This window comes from Pollicipes pollicipes, unplaced genomic scaffold (assembly GCF_011947565.3).
Source record: "Pollicipes pollicipes isolate AB1234 unplaced genomic scaffold, Ppol_2.1 Scaffold_4295;HRSCAF=5057_pilon_pilon_pilon, whole genome shotgun sequence".
Taxonomy (NCBI): Eukaryota; Metazoa; Arthropoda; class Thecostraca; order Pollicipedomorpha; family Pollicipedidae; genus Pollicipes; species Pollicipes pollicipes.
Genome location: NW_023596461.1, coordinates 1,450,464 through 1,468,101, shown reverse-complemented (window position 1 = coordinate 1,468,101; position 17,638 = coordinate 1,450,464). Strand labels below are relative to the sequence as shown.

General features: G+C 57.1%; 2 protein-coding genes and 1 long non-coding RNA gene across 3 annotated transcripts in view; 1 reads left to right on the top strand and 2 right to left on the bottom strand.

The window, feature by feature from the left end:
- The window catches only part of LOC119097625 (uncharacterized), a gene marked incomplete at its 5' end in the record, with an annotated part of 19,754 nt that extends 13,462 nt beyond the window's left edge, over window positions 1–6,292 (top strand). Inside the window, 5 exon segments of the mRNA XM_037220661.1 lie at window positions 336–592; window positions 2,434–2,525; window positions 4,663–4,905; window positions 5,162–5,402; window positions 5,866–6,292. Coding sequence (XP_037076556.1) covers window positions 336–592; window positions 2,434–2,525; window positions 4,663–4,905; window positions 5,162–5,402; window positions 5,866–5,876 — 844 coding nt within the window.
- Window positions 6,293–9,866: 3,574 nt separating this feature from the next.
- On the bottom strand, window positions 9,867–11,983 carry LOC119097623 (uncharacterized). The gene is made up of 2 exons (XR_005094172.1): window positions 11,941–11,983; window positions 9,867–10,635 (listed from the first exon to the last, which is right to left on the bottom strand). It is a non-coding gene; the product is annotated as an uncharacterized LOC119097623 (long non-coding RNA).
- A 106-nt stretch (window positions 11,984–12,089) lies between these two features.
- The window catches only part of faf (ubiquitin carboxyl-terminal hydrolase-like faf), a gene marked incomplete at its 3' end in the record, with an annotated part of 39,591 nt that continues 34,042 nt past the window's right edge, over window positions 12,090–17,638 (bottom strand). Inside the window, exons 42-51 of the mRNA XM_037219416.1 lie at window positions 17,460–17,635; window positions 16,964–17,160; window positions 16,540–16,688; window positions 15,994–16,160; window positions 14,837–14,992; window positions 14,343–14,443; window positions 13,855–14,083; window positions 13,207–13,419; window positions 12,412–12,555; window positions 12,090–12,140 (exon numbers count right to left, since the gene is read on the bottom strand). Coding sequence (XP_037075311.1) covers window positions 12,090–12,140; window positions 12,412–12,555; window positions 13,207–13,419; window positions 13,855–14,083; window positions 14,343–14,443; window positions 14,837–14,992; window positions 15,994–16,160; window positions 16,540–16,688; window positions 16,964–17,160; window positions 17,460–17,635 — 1,583 coding nt within the window. The remainder of the gene's footprint in view (window positions 12,141–12,411; window positions 12,556–13,206; window positions 13,420–13,854; window positions 14,084–14,342; window positions 14,444–14,836; window positions 14,993–15,993; window positions 16,161–16,539; window positions 16,689–16,963; window positions 17,161–17,459; window positions 17,636–17,638) is intronic.

The following is a 17,638-nucleotide window of genomic DNA, read 5'->3' as shown; positions in this document are numbered from 1 at the left end:
CCCCCCACCCCGTCGGGTGCAATGATCGTCTCTAAATGCGGTTTGTAAATCACTGGCAATACCAACATGACTCGGTTGCGGAGTCATACCAAAATGCGCCATACCAAACTGCAGGATTCACAGGTAAAACGAGACGCGAAAGGCAAGATACTGTGGAACGACAACGGATGCCAATAACAGCACGACTACGTGCCCAATGCCTCCCGGGTGCAACCAAAGACGTACCTTTAGCCCACGCTGAATCCTCTCACGTCTGACAGCAAGAGAGCTGTCCACGGAGCTGCACAAGCAGCTCGGCTGACCTGGGGCGCGGTCGCCAACCCCCTCTCCTACAGGCAGCTGCACGAGATGTTCCACATGATGCGTCTGAATACGGCCGTCGGGCTGCTGATCGGCTCCGTGTTCATGTGCCTGACGGATATCCCGGCCATCCGCGCCGACCGCCACGCGTGCACCGGCTTCTCGGCCACCATCCACTTCTTCTACCTGCTGGCGGGCACAATGGTGCTGATGGAGGGCCTGGCCGACTTCCTGTCCGTCACCAACGGCGCCATCGGTGGGAAGCTGAGAGCGTACGTGGCCTTCGGCTGGGGTGAGTGATCTGGCCGCGGTCCGCACGCACAGCTCACTGGTCTGTGTGCTCTGCTGGTCTGTGTGCTCACTGGTCCACACGCACTGGTCTGTGTGCTCTGCAGTCCTCGAGGGGGTCCTGAGCCGTGGTCTGTGGTGTCGAACCGGTTCTGTGGCCCTCGAGCGAGGATGCCTTGTACGCCTAACAGCCCCCATTGGTTGGTCTATTACATGCGCAACAGATGCCGAAATAGAAAATAGTAAGATGGAGTTTGGCTATTTATGCCTCGATAACATGACATTTGGTACGATCACGATGGCAGGGATTCTTAAATATGATACGTTTTACCATTACTTTGATTGTCATTAGTTTTCAACATACATGTCTCATTAAAAATTTTATTTTTGCCCTTTCCGTCTCTTTCAATATCTGTATCTGCATACAGGTCTGTGTCAAAATTTCCAGTTAAACATATGACGTCAATAAAACGTTCCATACAGATTCAAAAGTTAGAGTCAGCAGGCTTTATGAAATGTGGGACGGAGATCCTAGGCGCAATTTGTTCCATTTTTCGTTACGTAGAAATTTTGCTTCAGCATTTGACAATATTTCAAATTTGAGGTTGTGCTAAACGTGAGTTTCACTTGGAGGACAAACATTCCTGGGCGCAATTGTATTGCTTTCCTTGCTTGTAAGCAGCATCATAATCGGTGTGGTGATAACCGTGGCGCAATGAAACATGGGTAGTCGCAAGAGAGAAATGGTGTCAAAATTCACCCTGTTGTAATTTATGACAGAAATGAAAAATGTTAGCTTATATTTTTATGATAACAATTTATGACAGCCTGACAGCTGGCATGGCTGTCGGGTGGCATTTATCCCGTGCTGTTACATAACGTACACTTTTAAGAACAGCAAACACCATATACAAACCTGAGATTGGTTCTTGAATACATGCTACGACAATGCGGTTACTGTGACGCATTTAAACGGTGTTTGTACCCGTGCACAGCGAAATGAACTGAGGAGATTTTCCATAACTTTAGTTTAAAATATCCAGCATTTCTTCACTTTGCCTGTGCAAGGCCATCAGCCGATGCATGCAGCTTCAGAAGACCTGGCCTGTGTGTCACTGAATTAAGTACAAGAACGAAATCTGTCCCGAAATTTTGTTTAGAGACCATTTTAAATTGCATCCTCTTTCTTCTTAATCGTAATCAAAAATTATCAACACAGTGCTGAAGATGTACTTTGGTAAAATATAAATTTCATGCGCCAGGCATTTTGATCACTGCTGTCCGAGCAGCATCACTGGTATTAGTCAAGCAGTGGTGTGCATTAGATGACATTGGCACGCCATTTTAGGCTCAATCTATGTATAGGTGTAAAATTAAGGAGAAATGGCATACCACGGCGTGCAATTAACTTAAAACTTGCGGGTTAATACCGGCTCAGTATTGTAGCACAGCCCAGTGAAATTTTGCGGGTTGCATTGCTGGCTGGGTCGTGTGGTTTGGGTGCGATCTAACATTTTGGAATAAGTTGCATCTTTGATGCCTATCATAATTTCCGTGACGCCTTTTGTCTATTCGCCATGCGTGGATACTTGTGTGGGGCTGGAAATGTGATGAGTCCGGTCCTGTGATACTACGGAGTGTGATGAGCCCCACCCATTTCCCCCGGTCGCAAACCCTAGCTGCACCGCTGCGCGTGACCATTCAAGGGGCGACACAAAGGGGCTGTTTGGAGACGCACCAGTGTTATGACGCCCTCCCCGCCCGTGCTCGCTGGCCCGTCGGTGGCAGTCCCGGGCGACGCTGCTGACTGGACCACTAACCCTCGCGTCCGCCCCTGCTCGCCAGGTGTGCCGTTCCTCTCGCTCGGCTACGCCATGCTCATGTACCTGACCGACTACGGCACCGATCCGCGCTGCATGCTCGGCTGGCCGGACAAGGTAGGTGCGAGGGCCGCGCCGGACAGGTGTGTGCCCGGAGGTGCCCGTGTAAACTCCCTCTGACGGGTGTCGTGCCCGGGGGCACCGGTGTACACCCTGTCTGACGGGCGTTGTGCCGGGAGGTACCCTGGTACCCTGGAGGTACCCTGTCTGCCGGGAGGTACCTGTGTACGCGGCGTCTGACGGGTGCCGTTCCCGGGGATACCCGTGCACACTCCGTCTGACGTGTGTCATACCCCGGGGTGCCCGTGTACACCCCGTCTGACAGGTGACGTGCCCGAAGGCACCTGTGTACGCCTCGTCTGACGTAAACGGCATATTCTGGTCAATATTTTGTTTTTAGGAACATGCCGCCCAACGTAACCCTTGGCGGTTATTCCAATGCAAAAATCAAGACGATCTCGTCTAAGTTGACGTGACTTTGATTTGATTCGCTACCAATGACCTCTGGAGGTCAATCAAGATCCCTGACCTTATATTGACACCAGTGACTTTTTGCTTAAAACTTTGTGTGTCCCAAACTTTGTGTGTGTCCCTAAAACTTTGTTTGAGTGTCCCAACTTTGGGCATATTGCAAAAACATACTTCAGTGACATGTCAGGCCCAGTTACGTTCAATGCTGGCGCTAGGCAGTGCCACTGCAGGACCGTCAAGACATAATCAGGGTACCAAATGCATTTATGATTTGGTCCAAATTACGCTGTCAGTGCTTTGTATCCGCACCATAATTCTTCCCTGCAGTCTCGACTGCTGTTGTCATTACAACCGCCGTGGCATCTCCACTGGTGCGAATAAAAGAACGTTTGTGATGGGTCTGGCGGGCAAAGGCCTGCTACCGAGAAGTTGGCTGATTGAAGTTTGAGCCAGTCCCCCACATGGATCATGTGATACTCCCATTCCCAAAGTCAAAGCGTGCCTCGAAAAGAGCTGCTGTGGTGAGCGGCATGGGGGAGAAATTTAAGGTATGGTGTGAAGTTGCCTTAAAAGCCGCGGAATGATAGCTTCATGGCCGCATGCCTTTTTGTCTAAATAGTGTGTTTCAGACTTTCGTAGCATTTCGTACACAAACATTTTGGCACTTTGTGTTGCATACATTACAGAGCACACAAGGTGAGAAAGCAAAGCAAGATAAATGTCATTTTCGTTGTGGGGAGCATGGAGTCAAATGGGATCTCTTCCGCAGCGTCGGCTGCTCCAAATGGAAATATGAGCTGTTTGGAAGGATTTCAAGAAAACTGGCATTAGTGATCAAATCATGCGCGTCTAATCTTGCAATAAATGAAAAGTACAAAGCGGGTGGCAGGCATCTTTAACGGATCAAAAATCGAATACACTAACGCACGAGGAAAGCATTGATGCGTGCGGCTAAAGACAACCAAACGCGATCGAATGCGCTTGCGTTAGTCTTCCGCAACCTGGGCCTCACCAATAGAAATACAGCATTAGCATTGGCACTGCTACCAGTCGGAGTACGGCGGGACTGGCATCAGATGCTCTCAGAGTCTAGCCCCGCAATGTCGTACCGCGGAAGCTGGCTCCGTGGCCGCCGCCAAGAGCCACGGTCAGCGGCTGACGCTCGTCCCATGAGATCCCAGAGGTCAGCGGCTGACGCTCGTCCCATGAGGTCCCAGAGGTCAGCGGCTAACGCTCGTCCCATCAGGTCCCAGAGGTCAGCGGCTGACGCTCGTCCCATGAGGTCCCAGAGGTCAGCGGCTGACGCTCGTCCCATGAGGTCCCAGAGGTCAGCGGCTAACGCTCGTCCCATCAGGTCCCAGAGGTCAGCGGCTGACGCTCGTCCAATGAGGTCCCAGAGGTCAGCGGCTAACGCTCGTCCCATCAGGTCCCAGAGGTCAGCGGCTAACGCTCGTCCCATCAGGTCCCAGAGGTCAGCGGCTGACGCTCGTCCCATGAGGTCCCAGAGGTCAGCGGCTGACGCTCGTCCCATGAGGTCCCAGAGGTCAGCGGCTGACGCTCGTCCCATCAGGTCCCAGAGGTCAGCGGCTAACGCTCGTCCCATCAGGTCCCAGAGGTCAGCGGCTGACGCTCGTCCCATGAGGTCCCAGAGGTCAGCGGCTGACGCTCGTCCCATCAGGTCCCAGAGGTCAGCGGCTGACGCTCGTCCCATGCCTGCCGCCAGGTCAAGATGACCATGTTCCTGCCGATGATCGTCATCATGTCCGGCTCCTTCCTGATGACATGCTTGGTCAGCTGCAACATGCAGGCTTCGCGCCTCAGAAAGGAGAACATCGTGGCCGAGCAGCTCACGGTCTGCAAGGGCTACGCCTTCTTCTCCTTCTACTTCGTCGTCACCTGGACAGTCGGCCTAATAGCCTATCTCAAGCTGGGCCTCCGCATCCCCAGCTTCTACCCGCTGTTCCAGGTCAGCTTCCGCGGGCGTCTGCTGTCCGCCGGTGATGTTTGCGTGGTAGGGATGGTCCGTAGAGATATCGGCAGGCGCGCGCGGGCGAGAGGGCGGGCTTGTCAGCTCCCATCGCTTGCTTACGCCTGAGCGCGTGGTGGCAGGAAAGTGCAGACGACCGCCGGTGCTAGCTGACCCCCCACCACGCAGTCAGGTAACAAACGTGGTCGCGGGGTGCTAGACCGAGCCGACGGCCGTGCTGTGATCCCACCTGCAGGTTCTTAACTCCACCGGCGGCATCATCTTCTTCCTGTTCTGCGGCGTGGGCTCGGAGCGGTTCCGGCTCCTGATCTCCGGCAAGGCTCTGCTGCGCAAGAAGATGCTCTTCTCGTACACGATGTCCGAGCAGCTGACCGAGTCGCAGCAGAACCTGGTGGAGAAGGAGCCGAGCAGGCCGGCCACGCCCGAGGAGGAGGCGGCGCCGTACGACCCAAACGCACGCGGACCACGCGGACCGCGTGAGTGCACCCCCTCCTCCCACCACCGTCCGCACATCCACCCAGATCACAGCGCTACGTACCACCTACCGGCCATCTCACCCGTCATGCCTGCGGCACCCCTCATACTAGGTTGTCTGTGGGTGATATCACCACTGTTTACAGGTGGCTTCGTCTTTTCTGTCTCGAAATACCCACACCTTTCTCTGCAGACTGGGCCGTTCCAATAATTGTCCAGATTTGTATGCTGTGTGCTGCCAGATTCGCTAGAATCTCTCAGATTCACCAAAACTGAAATGTCAGCCAACATGGCTGTGCGTGCCAATGCTTGCCCGAGAGAAAATTCGACACAAGCAACATTGTGTTGCAATTCCCCTGCATTTGAATGATGGCCGACTATGCTCTTGTGTCTTTGAGGTCTGGTATTGTGTCTCATCTCCTTTAGCATCCCGTGCGCCCTGACACGATCGGCTCCCTATTCCAGTGGTCGCTTAGTGGGCAGGAGGAGCTGCCGGCTTGCACGAGAGGAGCGCAGGGGGTGACACACCGGGCCTGGACTGCGACAGTGTGCCGTTTGCTTTCTCAACAGACGTAACGTGTGGCCTCTGAGACAGATTCAACTATATGTTGCGTGCTTACTGTTACAAATAGCCCGGTGTTCTCGTCTGTGTGGCATGTTCTGACGTTAAGGCTAAAATCTCCGCATGAGGCATAGCGATTTGAAACCTTTGTGCAAAGGTGGGCAACCGTGCCGATGCAATGGGGATATCCTCAAACACGAAACCGACCAGCGCATGTGTCACACGTCCATCTGTTTGTGAACCACGAGAACAGCCACGCGTTTGTTTCGATTCGGTCGTGCATTCTCTCATGCTTGTCCCGTTCATTTTGAAGATTCAATACATTGTTTGCAGCAGTGGATAAACCGCTTCTCTGTGCTGCATTGTAGATCGTAAACGCGGTTGATATACGCTGCAACCGGTGCAGAGGCTTTTAGGTAAGGATTAGAACACATCGAGGAAAAGTCATAGTTGTGTTCACGACGAACACATCGATTTCATTTGCGTCTCTGTTCTGGATTTTCGTAAGGCCGCTACCGTAACCGACCATCTCCTAACCCGTCACATTTGCCTTGGAAAGTTGTGAAACGGCTCCGCATCCGAGCTGGAGACCATCTACTCACCACAATTAGTAGCATTTTTCCAATTCTCTCTACAAAGCCGTAACGTTGACCTATGGTATGGTTCTTCAGCTGGTGCATTCGACAACTGCATTGACAAATTTCCGCGAAGCATCAGTGTTGATCAGACGTATTTTCCTACAAACACACTGATATTGAGAGACGTCGTCAGTGCAATGGCGTAGCCAGGGTTTTGCACAAGAAGGGCGAAATCGCGTCACAGGGCGCCCTTACAGTCAAGTCAAGGAGCCGTCTTCATCGCTTAGCGTCTTGTTTAAGTCGGAGGCCATTTTAGGCTTGTAGTACTATTTTGATGCCCTAAGTGACCGACGCGACTTCCAGGAAAATAACCCCAAAATATCCCCTAGACTACGCCATGGGACTTCGCACAAGTAGCAGTTGCAGTCGTTTCTCCGTAAAGTGCGGACACGAGTTGGGCAAGTGGTGTACTGTAAGATACACATCACATCGATGGCAGAAATGCCTCCCAGTCGGGCTCAGCAGATAGCTATGAGTCGCATACCATGGCCAATACACAGTCTGCAGAGAATCACATCCTCTCTCCTTACCTCGCGGAAGCAAGATGGCTACAGTCCTCGCTGAGGTTTTGTTCGTTGTCGCATCCCAGGAGTGCTGACATATGCCGTACAGCAAATATTTGGTCGCCTGGTAAAGATCTCTAACGATATTGGTAAAGAGCATATACATGGTGCCTGCGCTCTCCGCTTCGCAGCGGCGTCAAGCAGCTGAACGACATATTATTTCGCCCCAAGGTCAGGTATGAAGGTCAGACTGAGGTCAAAACCAGCCTGCTTTTTACTCGAGAGCTTGCTGTGTGAGGTAGTGTCTGGTGCTCATTTCAAAGTTTTGATAACGGGTACCGCAAAATACATTTTTCATGGGCTTTCAAAAGGTCGGAGTAGGTCCCTGCCTTAAAATGACCCAGGTCAGCACATTTTTGGGGAACATACCGCCTAGCATTATCCTTTACGCTTGCTCAAGTGCAAAAAATACAGCAGTCTCGTAAAATGCTTGACTGTGACCTTCCAAAGGTCAAACAAAGTCGCTGACCTAGGATGAAAGCCAGTGACCTTTTACTTAGAACATATGTTTATGTTCAAGGCGGCTGCACGAGCAGCTCCAGGGCACTTCAGGCTCCAATCTGCAGTTCGACCTTGTTTGACCTTATTTGGCACGAAGTTCAGCGCCTAGGACTTTCAAATTTTGACAAAATTGTGCTCACATACAAGCTAATCTACCTTATGAATTAAGTGCCTTAACTCTTGCTTTTGAAATCTCAGGGGGAGAAGCGAAGGGCGCTCAACCGGTCACCCGGGCGTGTATTAAGGCTGCCACTCTGGTGAGCAGTCCGGTCACCAGTTAAGTTTAAGCAGCAGCTTAAGCAGCTTAAGGTTCACTTTTAGGTGTATTTCTTGGCATTGCACATAATACATTCTTCGTCTCCCAACGGAAATCATTCTGCATGGTCTAAATTCTCCCCAAAGTTGCTGGGGCGGGGGGGGGGGGGGCTGTAGCCCAAGTGCAGAGCTGAAGTCCGCTCAACTGAATAGGACTTTGCGCCGCTGTCTGCACGCGTGAGGCCACGCCAATTCGCACAAATTGTCTTTTTCCGCATCGGATCGCCTTCCACGAACGATAAATCAAACACATTTCCGGTGAGCCGCGTATGAGTGAGTATCGGGTCATCTTACTAAGATGTTTTCTGAGTTACATTCAATTCTAAGCTTCCCACAAAGCCGCAGTTTCATATGGAATTGGAATGAGAAGCTTTTTCTCCCGTACAGCAATATTCTATGGGACGATCTGTTAGAAATAGATGTATATCCTTAGCATCCAAACGCAAATCTAAGTGCCCGAGCTCCCGGGTAAAATCACGTCTTGGAGGTACGTAAGGCTCAAATTGTAAACGTTACCGTACTTCAAAGAAGCCATCGCCGGATCCCCCCCCCCCCCGCCCCTGCAACCGCTCTTAGAAAGTGACACCTCTGGAGGGCCCGCGGGGCCATATGGGGAGGAATGCGCAGCACATCTCATCAGCCCTGGTGTTCGGACCCTTTAATTCACGTCCCCGCCGTTTTGAAATACATAGACGTCGAATGCCCTGTGAGGGTATTCTATACCCTGAAGCTCTTTGGGACCATGGTTCCCGTGTTGACGAGATTTGTTGGCTCCGAAGGTGTTCTTTTCTATGACCAGCTGCTACTATCGGCTTCAAAATCCTATCAGTCCCTGACGCTTCCGCCGTCCACCGTTTTCAGAGCTCTGAAAACGCATGGACCCCGCGTCAATTTTGCTGTCGGTCTTATCAGGAGCGCGCAGGGGAGACATCAATGAAACCATGACCCCTGCTGAACCTCCCTACTCGACCGAATCTTCCTGTCATACTCGAAGCAATCAGTAACAAGGAATATCAAACGCGATCTAATTTGACCAAGATGTCATCAACTCACAGATCAAGTAACCCGAGGTGTCCACATAACACCTGCAAGGGACTGATGTCCTAGCCGACTAACATGCAACCCAACCCAGCTGAACACAGGACAAATCTGGCCGGCCCACGCAGCGTCCAAAGAATGCCATTGCGAAACTCGCAAGGTGGGTAAACTCGATAACTCGCTTGCGCTATCAATTTCGTGGACCCAGACCAATTTCGGGGACATTTATAATGAAGTCAGAAATCAACCATAGCAACGCGAGCGTTAGGATTGCCGGTATTCGATAACTTTCACATTTTACGACTCCAGGACATAAATCCTTCACGTGCCAACTTAGCGCTTTCTTCCCGCAGGCTGGGAGTCAAGCCAACCAATATCCTTCGCACATCAGAGTAACAGAGGTGCTCCAGACCCCAGCTCCCGGTGCTTTGTCTGGATGACTGAAGCCGAAGCACGTCACATCAACGATGTTACGACGCCTACGCAGAGAATGCCAGCACACGTAATGGCGCGTGCAAGAAAACAGCGGCGGCGCGCGTGGCCTATTCGATTCAACCGCAGCCCCCCCCCCCCCCCCCCACACACACACATAGCGAGACGCAGCATCCACATGGTCCGACGACAGTACAGTATCGAACTCCATTTGACTTTACAAGACTGAAGAGGCATGCATGGGTGGAACTTCATGTTCAGAGGGTCTACGCACCATTTATGTTTCCAAACCGCAACATGTGGCCAATGTACTGTATAGGTCGTTTCCAAATTCTAACTGTCCCGCAACCGTTTTGACAAGTTCCACCACTGACCGTATGCAACGCCTTTCAATAATTTCGCTCCGTCAAGTTCGACTAAATAACACAGACTTTATTTTCATTTAGAACAGCATTTTCACTCATTGAAAATAATGCTTAGAAAACTCGACAGACAAGCGACCACCGTGAGACACTAACGCCACATTGCGGCTGCTTTCGCAAACAAAGTTTCCTGCTGAGGCCGCCGTCCCGCAGCGCGCGGAATCTCCCGGGTACCGGCTTAAACAACAGAAGTATAACTACGATATTTATCATAATACCACGTGTCGCAGCAGTGTCTCATCGGTCTGAGCGGCACGGGCCGGTCGCCGCCCGGTCAGGCGGGCCAGCGCGTGACTCCTCTCCTCTCACTCCCACTCTCGGTATCTTCGCCGCGTGGTCGCCGTGTACCCTCACAGCACCGTTTGCGCCATATTGCAGGCAAACAACACGGCTAATATATTACTCCAGTCGCAATAAAACCACTGATAAATAGTAACTGTTCGACGCGCTCACACCTTATCCTACCGCGCGTGGACTAGAAGCGATCGACACGGCACCGCGCGGTCCGGGAGCGAAGCACGACTTACAAAACTGTCCACAAGGTGCCAGGACTGCGCCGTTCGGTAGTAAGGCATAAATCACAGTAACGCTTCGCGACGACCGGGCCCCACACACACAGCGACAGAGAGACAGACGGACCGGGGCGGGTGGCGTGGAAAGAAAGGAGAGACAGGCGCGTGGGGCCGCGGCCGAGTCACGTTAATGCCTGCGAGTTGATAGCGGGCGCGTGTCGTCAGTTGTCGTTGGCATCCGGCTGCTTGTAGCTGGAACAGGGAAACAGGTCGTCAGATGCCGCAGACAACAGCCCGCCAGGTACACGAGACAACATGCCGTCAGATACATGAGACAACAGGTCATCACATATAGGAGACAATAGGTCATCATATACAGGAGACAACAGGTCGTCACATACAGGGGACAACGGCTGCCAGATACATGAGATAACATGCTGTCAGATACATGAGACAACAGGTCATCACATATGGGAGACCACAGGTCATCACATACAGGAGACAACAGGCTGCCACATACACAAGACAACAGGCCATCAGATACATGAGACAATAGGTTATCAGATATAGGAGACAACATGTCGTCACATGCAGGTGACAACAGGCTGCCAGATACACGAGACAAGTCGCCAGATAGAAGAGACAACAGGTCGCCAGATACAGGAGACAATCCGCTGCCAGATACAGGAGACAATCGGCTGTCAGATACAGGAGACAACAGGCCATCAGATACAGAAGCCACCAGATACGGGAGACAACAGATCGTCAGATACAGGAGACACCGGGACACCAGATACAGGAGACGACAGATCGTCAGATAAATGAGACAACAGGCCGCCAGATACAGGAACAACAGGTCGTCATACACAGGAGACGACAGATCGTCAGATAAATGAGACAACAGGCCCCCAGATACAGGAGACAACAGGTCGTCATACACAGGAGACGACAGATCGTCAGATAAATGAGACAACAGGCCGCCAGATACAGAAGACGATACCGGCCGTCAGACGAACAGGCCGTCAGATACAGGAGACCACAGGTCGCTAGATACAGGAAACAGATCGCCAAATGCCGGGGACAGCAGGCAGTCACACCGGGGCAACGGGCCGTCAGATAACGGCCCAATTGGACAACATCACGGCCGGCCATCTCCACAGCACTAATACCTGTGACACGAATTCGTAATCATGTGTAAACCTTCCAGCACAACGGCTGGTCAGAGCTGAATGATCGCGGATTTGCCGCCGATGTCATCGCCATGCATCATCAATCTATGCCGTTGTGATAAACCTAGAAGGCTGCTCACTCCGAGCTAGCCACCTTTCCTGGTTCGTATCTTAGACGTTATGCTTATTCATTACATACACGTGCCGTAAGTAGCCGAAATACACACATTAACGTCTGCACAACAACCTGACTTGCCGCGTCCCCGGAACGCCGAGGGTCCCCTCTTCCCTCTCCCCAAGCCCTCCTGCCCCCCCCCCTCCCCCTTCTTCTGCGGCAAGCAGGGCTCCAATCCCGGACCCACAGGGGACGCTGCCGACCGGCGCCTACCTGGTGGGCTTCTGCTGGGGCTGCGGCTGCTGCGGCGGCTGCGGCTGCTGCTGCGGCTGCTGCAGCTGCTGCGGCGGCGGCTGCGCGGGCGGCGGCGGCGGCGGCGGTGGCTGCGGTTGCGCGGCGGGCGGTGCGACCGCCGGTTCGGGCTCGCCGCCCACCTGCCGCTGAGACTCGTCCTCCGGCTCCTCCGGCTCCGGCTGGCCGACGGAACAGGCGCGGGTCGGGTCAGGTCACATCAGGTCAGGTCGGGCGCCGGCCCAAACGCCTCGGCCAGCTCCCACGGCCCGGCGCAGCGGCCGCACACACCCAGCATCAGGCGCCACCCGCCGCGGCGCCGGCACTACCCCCACCGAGTGCGGAGCCAACCGCCGGTGTGCAGCCGGCCACCAGCCGCCGTTAGCAGTGTGTCAACCGAGCGGCGCCACGGCGCGGGCTGTCCGCCGCGCCCCGTCAGCGGCAGGCGCTCACCTCCTCCGGGCACAGCTCGTCCGCCTTCTCCAGACACATGAGCGCCGACTGGCTGCGCTCCAGGAAGTAGCCGTTGGACGTCTCGTTGCTCTGCGTGGGCGGCGACCATGTATAGCTGTACTGCGGCGTCGACTGGAAAGGCCGCTGTGGGCGGGCCGACGTCGGGGTCAGACGGATACAGCGCACGGGGTCAGATGGACATAGCGGTCAAGGTTGGACGGAAACAGCGGTCCAGATTGGTCGGACGCAACGGGCCAGGTTAGTCGGACACAACGGGCCAGGTTGGTCGGACATAACGGTCCAGGTTGGTCGGACACAACGGGCCAGGTTGGCCGGACACAACGGTCCAGGTTGGTCGGACACAACGGGCCAGCTTGGTCGGACACAACGGTCCAGGTTGGTCTTACACAACAGGCCAGGTTGGTCGGACACAGCGATCAGGGTTGGACGGACGCAGCGGTAGGGCTTAGTGCACAAGGTATTCAGGACTATTTGGACACAGATAACGACGTTGGGCAGGCGCACAGGCCGCGGTCAGGCAAATATGGCCGCCTGGATGGGGCGGACACGGCGGCCAGAGTCGAGAGAGGACGGCGGCTGCTGCCGGCAGCCTACCCGAGTGCCGGAGAATCACAACACAAGCGCGACACACGACCTGCACCGACACGACAGCGCGCACGAGCTGACTGGTTGCCAGGTGTGACGTCCCGAAAGCGACCGCGGCCGCACACCGCCCGGCGTCCCTCCAGCTCCTCCTCCTCCGCGGCCGGCGCCGAAGCCTCGCGCGACACTCACCCGGTCCAGCTCCTCCTTGAGCCAGTCGACCGCCTCGTACCACTTGCGTCGGAACTCGACGCTGGTCTGCAGCACGCGGTGGCCGGCCGGGCAGCGCGAGAACAGCTCCACCAGGCACTTGATGCACTGGTAGGCGCGCTTCTGGTAGTGGTTCTTGAAGCGCTGGATCGTGTCAAATAGGCCCTCCCGGCCGTCTCGCTCGTCCGGGGTGCCCTGCGCGCACGGGGCGGTCGCGTCACGGGCCGGCTCGGGCGAAGGAAGCGGCAACACACCGCTGGGGCGTCCAGGCACGCGGCGGCGGGCTGGCTGGTCGCGCGGCCGACGGTCACAGCCAGCGAGCGCCGACCGGGGGTGCTGCGTCGCACGAGGCGCGCTCGGAGCGTTGTGCAGCCTCCACTCCATCAACAGGACCGGGGCGACGCGCATCGGCTGGCCCTGACGACCGCCTCACGACCATTAAGCGGTGTCAACGAGGTTAGCTGGGAGGTACGGCAGCTAGAGCACCCACTGTCACCAACCCCAACGCCGCGTGTTCGGCATGACTGAAGCGCGCCAACGCTGCCGAAATCCAGCGCCCGGGCCCCAGGGACGCCCGAGACCGGGCCCAGCCTGAGCCGGCGACGGCTGCTTCGGTGACGGCCGCCTCACCTTGAGCGCGTTGAGGATGCGCTGCGGCTGCCAGCTGTCCTCAATGAGCAGCACCTGCAGCAGCAGGTCCAGGTAGGGGCGCAGCTCGTAGTTGTAGCTGTAGGAAATCTGCCAGAGCAGCTCCGTCAGCACCATGCTGGAGAATGTGGGGTTCTCCCAGCTGCAGTAGCGCAGAAGGTGTCCCGTCTCCTCCACATTGCCAGCGTCCTCGATGATCTTCTTCAGGTAGCTGCGGACCAAGCGGCGCGGCCGGACGTCAGCTGGCGGGAGTCGCCGCTCGCTCACCCCCGACGACGAGAGCGCAGCACCCGACCGCGCTACAGCAGTCACCAGACCAGCGAACGCAAGTCGGCCAGCGCGACAGTCGGCGGCTTTGGTAAAGCGCGACATGGTACCCCACGCAGCCACTGCCAGCCCGGCCGAATGGCGCGCGGAGCGGCGAGGTCGGCGCGCCGTCCGACCCGGCCGCCGGCCGCCGAGGCACTGACCTGGCGCGCGTGAACAGGACCTCGTCCACCTGCGGCTGGATCGGCATGATTGGCTCCGGGCAGTCCGGGTCGCCGTGAGGGTTCGGCAGGGGCGCGGCACCCTGGCGATGATTGGCGTACGGTCACGGTCACACCCTAGCGCCAGTGCCGGCAGGACATGCCAGTCACCGCCTCGCACTCGACGGACATGCCAGTTACTGCCTCACACTCGACGGACATGCTAGTTACTGCCTCACACCGGCCACAGCGTTGATTACCGAGGACAAGTCGGTAACTGCGCCTGTCTTCCGATCCACCCACCCGTGGCTGGGTGGGCTCGAGTCGCATCAAGCGCTTGCTAGTGCCCAGACTAAGTGCGGAAAAAAACTAACTTACACAGCAAGCACAGCACACTGGTCCGACGGCGCGGAAGCCACCAGCCTCCGCCCTGCTCGCGGGCTGCTTTAGCCCCCCAGGGCTGTCCCTGCAGCGCACGAGGGCTGTGCGATACTAACCGCCTGCGACGAGGTCATCTTGGCGCTGATGTCGCAGCAGCGCACCAGCAGCGACACCGTCTGGTACAGCTTGCTGAGGTCGGCGTACTGGAACTTGATGGGCGGCCCGGGGCCCTCCTCCAGCGCCACCAGCATCAGTGTGGCCGGAATCTGCAGCTGCGGCGCGCGGACACGGGGAGAGCGTCAGCACCAGACGACGACGCGGGAGACGCCCGGTGGACAGCGCCTGCCCAGAACGGGCGGCTTGGGTTTGGTCAGGTTGGAACAAGCTCGGCCTGCTCTCGCCATTTCGGAGCAGCACAGGGAGAGGAGAGAGAGGGGGAGAGGGAGAGAGGGAGGGGGAGGGGTAAGAGGCAACCTGCTCACGACGTGGGACCTACAGCAGACCCACGCGCAGCCCACGCATTGCTTGCACAGCACAACCCCGCTGCATTGTCTCCTGCGCGAGACTGCCCGTTCAGCGAGACGCACCAGGCCAGGCTCATGTGCGTGAACACGCGGGAACGGATGGGAACAACGAGCACCGAGGGAGCACTGGGATGGGAACAATAGGAGCGGAGCATAGGGACGTCAGCACCGGGACGGACATCGCACGTCACGACACGAGCAGCGCGGAGACAACCGTCAGCGGAGGGGAGCATAGGGACGTCAGCACCGGGACGGGCATTGCACGTCACGACACGAGCAGCGCGGAGACAACCGTCAGCGGAGAGGAGCATAGGGACGTCAGCACCGGGACGGGCATTGCACGTCACGGCACGAGCAGCGCGGAGACAACCGTCAGCGGAGAGGAGCATAGGGACGTCAGCACCGGGACGGGCATTGCACGTCGCGACACGAGCAGCGCGGAGACAACTGTCAGCGGAGAGGAGCATAGGGACGTCAGCACCGGGACGGGCAAAGCACGTCACGACACGAGCAGCGCGGAGACAACCGTCAGCCGGCCGGCTCGGGATTGCAATCGACCTTCATACGTCACCAGGCATCCACGCGCCGCCTCTGGCGCGCAGTGATGTCGCATCAGCTGGTTCCACCTCCCGGCAGGGCGTCAGTCCACGAGTGCGCACCACGTCATCCCGACACCCCGCGACCACCGAGCGAGCGAGCGAACGCGCCGCCGCCGGCCAAGCCGACCGACGGCGCCGACGCGGTCGTACCTTGAGCAGATGCGTGCGCTCCCGCACGCCGACGGCGGCGTACATGAGGAAGAAGCTGAAGTACTGCGGCAGGTGACGGCCGTGCTCGGCCACGTCCTTCTTCAGCAGGCCGAGCACGGCGTGCACGACCGCCTCCGAGAGCGAGCCGGCCGCCTCCGGCCCGCCGTCTGCAGGCGAGGGAACAGGCTCAGTCGCATGGACCACACCGGACCGGGTCCGACCACACGAGACCAGACCAGACCAGACCATAACACAGTCTCTACCCACGGCCTGCTCTCACGAGTAGGCCGCGTCGCCCCGCGGCCGCCATCTACAGGCGGCCAGACAGACTCGGTCGCACAGACCGGACCCGACTGGACCAGACCACACTGCATCCTCTGCCCACCGCCTGTTCTCACGAGCCGGTCATATCATATCCCCATATCCCGCGGCCGCGTCGCCCCGCGGCCGCCATCAGTAGGCGGCGAGACCAAATGCAGTCTCTGCCCGCCGCCTGCTCTCACAAGTTGGCCGCGTCGCCCTGCGGCCGCTCGACGCGTGACTCACCTGTGGAGCAGAGGCCGTTGGTTTCCGACGGCGCCAGCGGCGATGGCGGCGGCTGGGTCGTCGAGTAGCGCGCCAGCAGCACCAGCAGCTTCGCGAACGTCGAACGCACCTCCGAGCTGGGACACTCCAGCAGGTACTCGCAGAAACGGCTGAAACGGCGCAGCCGCGTCAATCCAGGCGGCCAACACCCCACGCCCCGATTGATTTCCTTCGGCAACTGCACGCCCGAAGGATTGCGTCATCGTGTCAATGTTTGACAAATTATTTTTCCCCATATCGACGGCCCTGACACAAAAACTTTGATCCACATCATTAACACCGTAAACATGACTGACTCATCCCCACACAGCGCGGTTACAATCTCCAAGCACAAACGCACGTACGCACCCCCTCCCCACCCATCCACACACGAGTTTCTGCTGACCTGTTGCCGTTCACGAAGAGTACGTGCTGGGCGAGCCACGTGCGGGCGCGGGCCGAGTGGGTGAGGTGTGGCAGCAGCGCCTCGTACCACTCCGAGGTGGGGCCGCGCACCGCCTTCTTCATGTGCAGGCCCACCGTGAAGAGGAAGCGCGCAGCCAGCTGCACCGACATCAGCGCCATCGACTCGGCCTCCGCACTCTGGCGAGCGGAGAGGTCACGACATCAGCGCCATCTCAGGAGAGACGCCGCACCCGCATCCCTATCACGCCTCCGCACCCTGGGGCCGGCGTGACCGGGCTCCGGCTCCGGCACCAGCCCCAGACCGTCAGCCAGACGTCACCGTCGGCGACGGGCTGCTCTCCGGACGCCGCGCACATCACCGGCGTCACCGGTCGCGCCCGCCATCGCACGCGCACACCGGAGGCGGCGGCGACGACACGCGGCTGGAGCGCGGGCGGCAGCGGCCGACGGCCGACCACGCGGCCGCTCTCACTGACCAGCTTGCAGTGCTGCGGCAGCGGGCCGACGCTGTTGCAGCCGACCAGCTTGCGGATGAACTGGACGAACTCGCTGAAGAACTGGTTCTTGGTGTGCAGGAAGCGGATGTTCTGACGCCGGATGCTGCGCTGGATGGGCGCCGGCATCTTGATGTGGCTCACCGATGATATGTCGGCTG